Source organism: Lathyrus oleraceus, chromosome 2, assembly GCF_024323335.1.
Source record: "Lathyrus oleraceus cultivar Zhongwan6 chromosome 2, CAAS_Psat_ZW6_1.0, whole genome shotgun sequence".
Lineage (NCBI taxonomy): Eukaryota > Viridiplantae > Streptophyta > Magnoliopsida > Fabales > Fabaceae > Lathyrus > Lathyrus oleraceus.
Window position 1 is genome coordinate 431,938,498 of NC_066580.1, and position 10,797 is coordinate 431,949,294.

Genomic DNA, 10,797 nt, shown 5'->3' on the forward strand with positions numbered 1-10,797 from the left:
AAGCCCGGAGTCAACAACGTCATTGGAACTCATGTCCGTTCATCACTAGGCATCGGCCTTTCATGAATGCATGCACACCAAACATGCATCATAATCAACATCGCAACAACAACATCATATGATCATGTTATCTTTATCATTAATAGCATGACATACCACTCAACAAAACAACAACAACATTGCATCTTAACACATGGATTCATCACAATCAACCACAATAGGCCAAATCACAATTTCAACATAAAATCTAACAATTTTTACACACTGCAACAGTGTTAACCGGTTAACGCTATAGGTTAACCGGTTAACGCAGGAAAAATACCTCTTCTGGCAAAACGCAACAGCGTTAACCGGTTAACGCCCTGGGTTAACCGGTTAACGCAGGCAAAACAACACATTTCACAAAATATAACAGTGTTAACCGGTTAACGCCCTGGGTTAACCGGTTAACGCAGACAAAACAGCAGTACCTGCGCTAACACAAGGCAGAATGCAGAGTTTCCGCACTTTTCCGCCGTTGGAGGACTTCCGGACCTCCGATTCAACTTCCGTAAAAGGCTACGCGTTCGGAAATTCATAACTAACCTAAACATATATTCAATTACAGTCTAAACACAGTTTCATCCGACGTGATTTTCCATCAAAACCCCAACTTTCCCAATTCCCCTAACCTCCTCAAAATCCATCAACAATCCAACATATACATGAAATTGCTCGCATATTATCGTTTAATAAGATTCAGACCCCTTACCTGAGATAATTCGGCAACTCAACGCTTCAGCTTTTCCACTCTTCAGCCTTTGCTCTACAGCTTCTCCCTTCTCTGCAGCTTCTCAACTTCCACGTAAAACTCTTCTGTTCCAAAATGAGACTATTTCTCTTATTTCCCACTTATATATTTTCCAAAATAATAATAATAATAATAATAATTCCAATAATCCAATTTATTTAATTAAATTAATAAAATAATATTATCAACTTAATCAAATAATTCTTTTACTTTATTTGGGGTGTTACACCGCTCAGATAGTGTAACACTAGGTTGGAATTATTTGGTTATGGTTTTTTACGAGTGGTTGAGTTTATTTGAATAACTTCTTTATGATTAAATAAAGTGATTATCTTTTTATGGGACAAATTGAAAAATGTGTTGAAGTTAAATCCACTGCTATAATATGATGTTTGAGAAAGTTGTTTTATGTTGAGAAAATGTGACATTTTTTTGAGTAATTATTTCCAATGTTTTTATAAATTCAGTGTTTGAGGTTTATGGTGTTACACATCTGCCAATTAACTCAATCATAATAACTCAAACACCTTTCTCATTAATCCTTATCAAACAACAATAAACAAATCAGAAAATAAAAATCTGCTCAAAAAATCAAGTCAAACGTCCAGAAAAAGTCAACATAGGGCTGGTGGTCAGCTTGGATGAGCTGACGAGTGTGATGCAAAGTGACGGTTCGACCGTCAGAGCTTTGCGACGAGCACCCTTGTTTAACCTCCAGCGCCTGACGGGCGGGCGAATGGGGAGAGAGACTATTTGAAAATATGTGTTTTCACCGTTGCAGCACTTCCAGATCTCAACTTTTGAGTCCCATACAACATAATAATCATCACACATGATTCATATAAATTTAACACATCAAAACCACATAGATTCAACATATATATCGTCAATTAATCATGAAATCATTATCATATTCATCAAAACATCACATACATTCATGAACATTAAAAATCCAAATTAAGCACCTAGATTCACAGAATTCCCATCATTAACAGAACATAACTCAAAATTATAAAATAGCAATCTAGAGAGGATTTGCACAAACCATCTTAAGGTTCAATTATACATTAATGGAAGAAAAATGGAATGAAGAAAAGAAAAGGGGTTAAGAAATCTCCACTATTCCCCATGCTTAGACAACAATATATCGAATAATCCCCCCTTTACCTCAATTATGCCGAAAAACTTGAAACTTTAAAGACTTTGGCTAAGGAGACTATTCTTTTTCATTTTCTATGCTAAAGTTTGCTCTCTTCTCTTCTTACTCTTTATTCCATCAAAAAATTATATATACTCCCACTTTTCCTTTATATTTAAATAAAATCTAATTTATTTTATTTTAATAATTTTTACTAATTCCCTTAGTTCCGAATAACTCTACTCACGTCCCTGTATTTCATTAAATTCTAGTTTATTGTCCAAAATCACAATTTCTTACATTCTCCAATAATTCAAATATTAAACTATAGTAACCTAAATAATAATAATAATTAATTAAATAAAAGACACTTCAAAATCTCAAATAAAATTAAAAATACTAGAATAAAAATCGGTGTGTTACACTTGGTTGCTAGGTATATAGAAAGACTATTTGAGGTTCATCTGATTACAAAAAGAAGAATCCTTAGATAATTTAAGGGAATTGTGCATTTTTGTATCCTATACAAGAGAAGTAACATCCAACCCAAACCAAAGTTCACTTATCCCACATCCAACCCAAACCTCAAACCTATTATGCCTTAACCTTACAATTACAAATGATTTTCTCTTAATCACACTTAGGATTTCAATTTCAACCTTATTAAATCTCTCATAGTAGTATCACACATTCTTCTCATCTTCTTTTCCATGTAGGTCTCGCCTATTCTACTCTAATAAGTCCTCTATTATGTTCTTTTTTTTTTATCTTTTATGTTACTATTTTCTCTTCCAATTATGTTTTTATTGCACTTTTATTCTCAATCTCGCATCTCTTATGTTCTTTTTTTCATCTTCTCTAATCTCTCATCTCATATGTTTTTTTTATGTTTTATTATAATGTCTTTGATATTATTTTATGCTACTATTTATATTTGTCTTTTATTCCACTTTTGTCTAATTTGGTTTTTTGTATATTGAATGAAACGCTTTTGTCTAAATATGATGAATTTTGATGTTATTTAGTAATATATGAATGACTAAACACAAAGTTATGTCGTTATAAAAAATATTATAAAAATGACTCAATAAAAACATTATAAAAAACCGAACCAACCGAACCAACCCAAACCGCATTGATTTGGTTTGGTTTTATTCTTAAAAGTCAACTGAACCAAACCGAACTGCATGTTTTTTTCTCTTGCGGTTTGGGTGATTTTTATCGCAAAAACCGCCCAAACCGCACCGCGAACACCCCTACTCACCGTTACTTTTTAAGTGTGATATTTTATTTTTTTTAAAAAAAATATATATCATTTCAAAAATTCAAAGTATAGTATCAATTATAGTTTTGTCAAAATAATCTATATTTATTTATTTCGAAGAGAAAAAAAGTCAAAAAAAATTAATAAAAAATTAATTGTATTATAAAAAATAAATTATTGTTTAAAAGATAACAACACTAATTTTTTTATGTGTAAAAAGTTAAAAAAATAATATTTAAAAAAAACAAAGAAATAAAGAAAATATAATATAAAAAAGATTTAAAAAAATAACAATTTCAATAATTAAATTTAAGTTTAATTGGTGCACTGACAATGTAAAATAATCTTACAACGTAAAATAATTTTACATTATCAATGCATATCCTATTTTTTCATTAAATTTTAACTAAATCTAAAAATAAGAAATATTTATACAATTTGATTGAGAAAAATAAAATGTTAATATGTGGAAATTAAAATAACACGCGAATTCAGTGATGTTAAATTTAATAGTGAGAGCAATTACAACTAAAACCATTTAATATTAAAATGGACCTCCAAATCAAATTAATCGATTTATAATCAGAAGAATTTAATTAAAAAATATTAATAATGTAAAAAAATTTTACATTGTCAATTAATCATATAGGTTGGATATTAAAATAAATTTATTTTTATTATAAAAATCTAAAAAATAATACGAATGAATAATTTTTATACTTCCATAGCATAGTAATTAATCTTTATACAATAGTGGTGGTTAAAAATAATTAAAAAAAGAAATAGTAACGCAGACATAGTATTTTGTCTTGTCATTATGAGTCAATTTGATTGATTGAGAAACATTACGTTTGACCGTAAGGTGTGACATGGCGATTTCTTAAGCACTAAACAATAACACACGTTGCAAAATCAGATCAGAGGGTTAAAAATACCCATGAATCAATCATCTTCCGATTCGATTTCCACCCAACAACAACGCATGAGATGAAGCTTTGCGTTTCATTTTTCTTCTTCTTCATCCTCATCATCTCCACCTCCATCGCTCATGATTCCATCTCCCTATCCCAACAACTCTCTCTTCCCAACGACACAAACGGTTTCTCTCCTTCCCCTCTCGTTCTTCCACCATCACCGTCAGTTCCAATTTCTTCTTATTCTCCATTTTCATCATCTTATTCTGATCAATTTTAATGATTCTAACATTTTCATTCAAAAATTGACTCTGCAGAAAACCTGCCACGGCGCTCGTTGCTGCCCTAGACGGTACTGTTTATCTAGTTGAAAGTGCTTCCGGGAGGGTAATTTGGTCTTTTTCAACTGGATCCCCAATCTACCATTCCTCCGCCAACACTCCGTCTTCTGGACTCATCGAATGTGGTGATGACTGGGAGTTAATCTTCCACGATACACACTTTGGCAAAACGGTATTCTCATTTTAAAGTGTATGTCTTGTTTTTTTTTTTTTACTATACTTTTATTATAGAAGTAACTTATAGATAAGTACTTATATGATGAGGTCTTATGCTATAAGCGCTTAATTAAGTGGAGAGTCATGGAAGATACTTGTTGTTATGTTGATTTTTCTTCAATAGTATCATCGATAAGTTGTGTTGAAACTTTGAAACCTGTAGAGGCTTAAGGAATCTGTTGCTGATTATGTTGCTGTTACACCTATTGTGTCTAAAGATGGAGCTGTTATACTTGGATCCAAAAGAAGCACTGTATTTGAAGTCGATGCCAAAGCTGGAAAGCTCCTTAGAAGTTATGGTGCTGCTGATTTTCATAATGCTTCTACTACTGCAGTGTGGAGTGGTGACGAGGACAGGGAGAGAGTTAGTACTGTCGTCGGTGCGAATAATAACGAGCTTGCTGATCCAGGAAAGCTCAATTTACCGGAGTTCTTGCTCCAGATAGTTAGGACCGATTATTTTTTACAATCTGTGGGTCCTGGTTCAGGAATAGTGTTGTGGACTATGTCAGTAGCTGAATTTGAGGCTGTATTATTTTGCAAACGTAATGAAATTCCTACCTTCAAGGCTTCCCTTGATGCAGGGGAGTATGCTTCTGATGTTGACAGTGGCTTGGATTTTGCTATGCCGTATGCATGTCCAGACAGTAAACTCAGAGAAGTCTATCGTCAGCGAAAGAATTTTCTGTTTGAACCTGTTAACTTTGAAAGATTATCTGATGTTAGTTCCTATCAAGAAAATGGTATGCTCCTGATGCCGGTTTCTCATCTGATGCTTCCATCACAACCTAAGAGTGAAAAATTCCTCCCAGGTCACAATGGTAATATGATGCTTCCTGGGCCTGTGCCAAATTCTTTGCAGCCAGAAATCAGCTTCTATGATAGTAATGATAATAATGCAGTTGTGCTCCCTCAGCCGCATATGGAAATTGCTGCACCAAGGGAAATTGATGTGAACCGGGTGATTGAGTTGTCAATGACATTATTGGCTGTATTATCTGTGGTCTTTCTTCTGATATTTTACCAAAACCGATCTACAAATAAAGCTACATCAAAGGTCCAAATCAGTGACTCAGATTTGAAAAGCCCGCCTTCTAAGAAAAAGAGAGCACGTAAGTCAGGAAAAAACAATGTCATTGTTGAAAAACAGAATAATCATCTGTATTCAGTTGAGGAGAATATACGAATATATAAGGAAGCAGAAAATGAAGCACGGTTGCTGTATAGTAAAGTTAACGGACGCAGGATCGGTAAACTGCATGTATCTAATAGAGAAATAGCGAAGGGAAGTAATGGTACCATTGTTCTTGAGGGGATATATGAAGGCCGATCAGTTGCTATCAAACGTCTTGTTCAGGCTCATCATGATGTAGCTCATAAAGAAATCCAAAATCTAATTGCTTCTGACTTTCATCCAAATATTGTCCGATGGTACGGCGTGGAATATGATCACGATTTTGTTTACCTTGCTCTGGAACGTTGTGCATGCAACTTGGATGATTTGATTAGTATTTATTCAGACATGTCAGAAAATCCAGTGCTAAACAAGGATCGAGCTTTTGAATTTTTCAAGAAGGCACAGATAGAGACACAGTGGGATGATACACAGTGTCTTTGGAAAACAAATGGTTATCCATCTCCTCTTTTACTAAAGCTGATGAGGTTAGTAAAACAACCTAATTTGATGAACTATTACAGGGCGCAGTATATAATTGTCACACTTCCTACGTAATTTAAAAAAAAAGTTGTAACAGTTCTTTCTCAGACAAGGCAGAAGAAATGTTAATTGTCGAGTTAAAAGCAATCGCACCTCTGATTTTTTTTTTGTGTATAGTTGGTATTGCATGCTTTAAGGGAACACTGCTTAAATTTTTCGGATTAGTGAGATGGGTCATGTACTGATGAGTGTTACAGTCCCATCTGTAAATGGTGCCGCAAAACAAGATTAACATACTGTTGTGATAACGCGGAGTTTGTTTGGATTGAGATAAGGAGTTTGTTAGGAGGTAAAGTAAAAGGGATTTCGTTAGGATTTGACATAAGGAGTTAGTTAGATAGTTAATTATTTACTTGGAGAAGTATTTGTATAATTAGAGGAATACAATTATAGAGGGGTATGATTAGATATTGTAACATTTGTGAATAGAGTAGTGACTATTGTAAAGGGAAACCTTTGGGAGGAGAGATATCTCTTCTATTTTCTTTTATCCTTTCTTAATCTATCAATAAAATTGTTCACTCTTTTCAACTCTAAATTTCTAACATTCCCTAAATGTTTTGATAGTAGAAGTAAAAGCAAGGGTTTTTATATGATGGTTCCATTATAGGTTAAGAATGCTTTTTGTTAAGGTTGATGTTTAGGAGCATTGCTGCGATTAAGGAGAGATGATTTTTATAAATAAAAAGGATGTGTTATAAATAGGGGTGGTAGATCTAAAGATAGCAGCTTCATTAAAGAGATTATGAGATAATTTACTAGAATAATTTGGGCATTACCTTGGAATTGGGGAATCCTGGAGGATGAGTAAGATACAGGCCGACATGAATGGAGGTAAAAAAGAAATGGTAGTAGCAAAAAGATTGAGGGATAGTGAACAAAAGTGATTTGTAAGTATACACGACGGGCCCTACTTTGTTTCCATCTAGGACTACTATATTTTGTTCCCCATCTAGGACTGCTATATTTAAGCCTCCGAGGTTGACAGTTCTTCATTTATTAATAGAAGATGAATCCCCACTTTCTGTGTTTAATTTATACCTCTTTATTTTTTTTTGTTGACATGTTGACTTTGGCTTTTATATTGCAACACAGGGATGTGGTTTCTGGGCTTGTTCATTTGCACGAACTAGGAATAATACATCGCGATTTGAAACCCCAAAATGTTTTGATAATCAAGGAAAGATTATTATGTGCCAAGCTTTCTGATATGGGGATTAGCAAGCGGCTTCTTGAAGATATGTCTTCATTAGGCCATAGCTCTACTGGTGAGTACAAAAGTTAAGTTTGTGTTTTTTAGCACTCACTGTTGCTAATTAGTAATGCTGTTAAACTCAGACCAATCCTTGACTCGGTTGGTGTACTTAAGGTCAGTTGGTCACTGGCCGAACCAATGAATCACTAGTTAAACAGTGTGAACCTATATATATTCAATGTATAATGAATATTAATATAAATATACATATAAATTATTTATATTTGAAATAGATTATTTATTTTCTTCATATATATGATTAAGTGATAGCTTTGTCTAGCGGTAAAATTTCCGTTTGGAAGCACTAATTTGTTGAATCAGACACGATTCAATCCGGTTCGATTAGCTTGCGGTTCAAATGAGGCTGAACCAACCGGTGAACTGGCCAGTTCCTGTTGAACCGGTCAATTCGGTCTGGACTTCAAAACACTGTTGTAATGCACTTGTACCAATGTTATGATACTGAGTGCAACATAGAAAACAGGGAATAATTTATCAAGCATAATTTCCTAAAATAGGCTGCTTATTCCAATTTTTCAAGAGAATCTTCCAAAATTTGTCCCGCATGAACTCCGATCATATCAGCAGAAGTGGCGACCTTTCCCAAATCATGTAAAGCGGTTCAGCCGAATTTTCTGGCTTTAACCGGTTTTATGATGTCATCACCGGTCTGATAGCATTTCCGATCCAATATCGCGACTGAACCAGCTTTGGGTCTGATTTCCGGCCGAATAGGTCTGATCGGCTGCTCTGGTTTTAGCAACATTGTTAATTAGTAATTATGTCTAGTATGATATAAATCTATCCCTATATCATTTTGGCGATCTATCTACAAGTATATTTCAAAACTTTTTCTTATATTTTGCCCTTCATTTTTTAATTTGAGTGGGTGTGCTTTAGCGCATTTTATGTATTGCTTAATTTTACACAAGAATAGTTCTCCAACCATAAATTCTGTATGCTTTTGTGGCCACTAAATATGCTGATTCAAACATGCACTTATTGTCTTAGTCTAACTCTACATGTTAACCTATGTAGCTTAACTGGTTCATTCTTCATTATTCTTTCCATTACAATAATGTTTAATGACTTAATTGCAGGCTGTGGCAGTTCGGGTTGGCAAGCCCCCGAGCAGCTTCTTCAGGGACGTCAAACACGGGCTGTGGATTTGTTTAGTTTAGGTTGTGTCCTCTTTTTCTGTATGACAGCAGGTAGACATCCATTTGGAGAACGTCTTGAGCGTGATGTCAATATTGTTAAAAATAAAAAAGATCTTTTCTTAGTGGAGTTCTTTCCTGAAGCTGAGGATCTTGTTTCTCGTTTATTAAACCCTGACCCCAATCTAAGGTATGTCATTCTCATTCAATGTGACTTTTAGGAGATTGTAATTTTATTCTCCTGTACCTTTATTAATAGTTTGCATTATGACATGACTTAATTGATATGTATGTAGCATAAATGATGGATTATATGTGAAATATTGTTTAGTTTGCTAGTTGCCATCTGAAGAACACGTCAACTGGGATTATTCCTCTTGTGTTTCAAAGTTCAAATCAACAAGATGTTTTCATATTAACATGTAGTGGTTGATATTCTGCAATTTTATTCTTTTTCGAAATCTGCTCATCTGCTGATATCCGTCAGACTCATTTTATGACACAACAACAACAACCAAGCCTTATCCCACTAAGTGGGGTCGGCTACATGGATCAATTCCGCCATAATGTTTTATCCTGCATCATGCTTTTTATCCAAATACTCATTTTATGATATTCTGTAAATTTTAAATGATGCTTAATAAAAATAAATTATGACTCAGAACAGTTCATCCATGTTAGATTAAGGTCTTCATCCTGAATGCACTGCAGAAAGCAGTTACTCAGCTTGTTTTGGACCTAATGCTACCATGTTACTGGTAGATATTTACATCGACCAGAAGCTAACTGAAAGTGTTTTTTGTCTGGTTAGAAGCTAACACTTTCACTAATGGAATTATTTCATTTAATTGTCAGGCCAAAGGCGATTGAAGTATTGCATCATCCTCTATTTTGGAATTCTGATATGAGACTTTCATTTCTCCGTGACGTTAGTGACAGGGTGGAACTTGAAGATAGAGAGACTAACTCTGATCTTTTAAATGTATTAGAGAGCACAGCTCCAGTAGCTTTAGGTACAAAATGGGACGAAAAGATGGAACCTGCTTTCCTTGCTAACATTGGTCGTTACAGGCGTTATAAATTTAATAGTGTTCGAGATTTGTTGAGGGTCTTGAGAAACAAGCTAAATCATTTTAGAGAATTGCCTCTAGAAATTCAGGTTTCTTCTTGGACTAGTAGTATTTTTTGTAATTTTCTTTTCCTTTATTCTATGGTTGAGGATTAGGCTTGTCTAAATACGTTAATTCAGGTTTCTTCTTGGACTAATACTTATAATTTCTTTTTTAATGGCTTATCAGGAACTGATAGGACCTATTCCAGAAGGATTCAATGAGTACTTTACAAGTCGATTTCCAAGGCTCTTGATTGAAGTGTACAAAGTTATCTGCAATTATTGCAAAGATGATGAATGTTTTCAAAGATATTTTAGAGACATTGATTAATGTATTAGCCTTGATTAGATAGATAAGATGCTTGTTAATTTATCAAATAGTAGCAAAGAACAGTTGTCTGCATGCACCACCATGAAGCAAATTATGTAATGTTATATGTATATTATTACTATTACTATATTATACTAGTACATGACTAGAGAATGTAACCCTCTTAGAGATGAAGGAACTGTAAAGTTTAATGTATTAAAATCTATTTTTTTTAAAATTTTTTTTTATGGTTACCTATTGGGTTAATTGCCTATTAAATGGTGGACTCAGAATCAAATAATGAGTGTCTCTTAAGAAGTTATATTTATATAAGCTCCTTTCCTCTCTCTTTATCCTTTATAGATCATACTTAATAAATTTGTAGAAAAATAAATGAATGGTGTATAAATTTGTAGAAAAATAAATGAATGTTGTTTAAATGAATGGTGTATAAAGTTATTGATGAGACATGTTTAATATTTTTGTTGAAGTGTTGGATTGAAATTTTTAGTGGTGGAGAAATATACTATAGAAATTTGAAATTTCATCGTATCCATTTATATCAAATTCTTAAATGAGTGACA

At 33.5% G+C, this 10,797-nt stretch overlaps 1 protein-coding gene across 1 annotated transcript; it reads left to right on the forward strand.

Annotated features, from left to right (window-relative positions):
- The first annotated feature begins 4,065 nt into the window (after window positions 1-4,065).
- On the forward strand, window positions 4,066-10,451 carry LOC127119970 (serine/threonine-protein kinase/endoribonuclease IRE1a). The gene is made up of 7 exons (XM_051050354.1): window positions 4,066-4,328; window positions 4,424-4,619; window positions 4,827-6,325; window positions 7,476-7,648; window positions 8,736-8,982; window positions 9,648-9,951; window positions 10,091-10,451. Exons 1-7 carry the CDS (start codon window positions 4,180-4,182, stop codon window positions 10,232-10,234), a joined length of 2,712 nt encoding a protein of 903 aa, XP_050906311.1. The 5' UTR covers window positions 4,066-4,179; the 3' UTR covers window positions 10,235-10,451.
- Window positions 10,452-10,797: the final 346 nt, after the last annotated feature.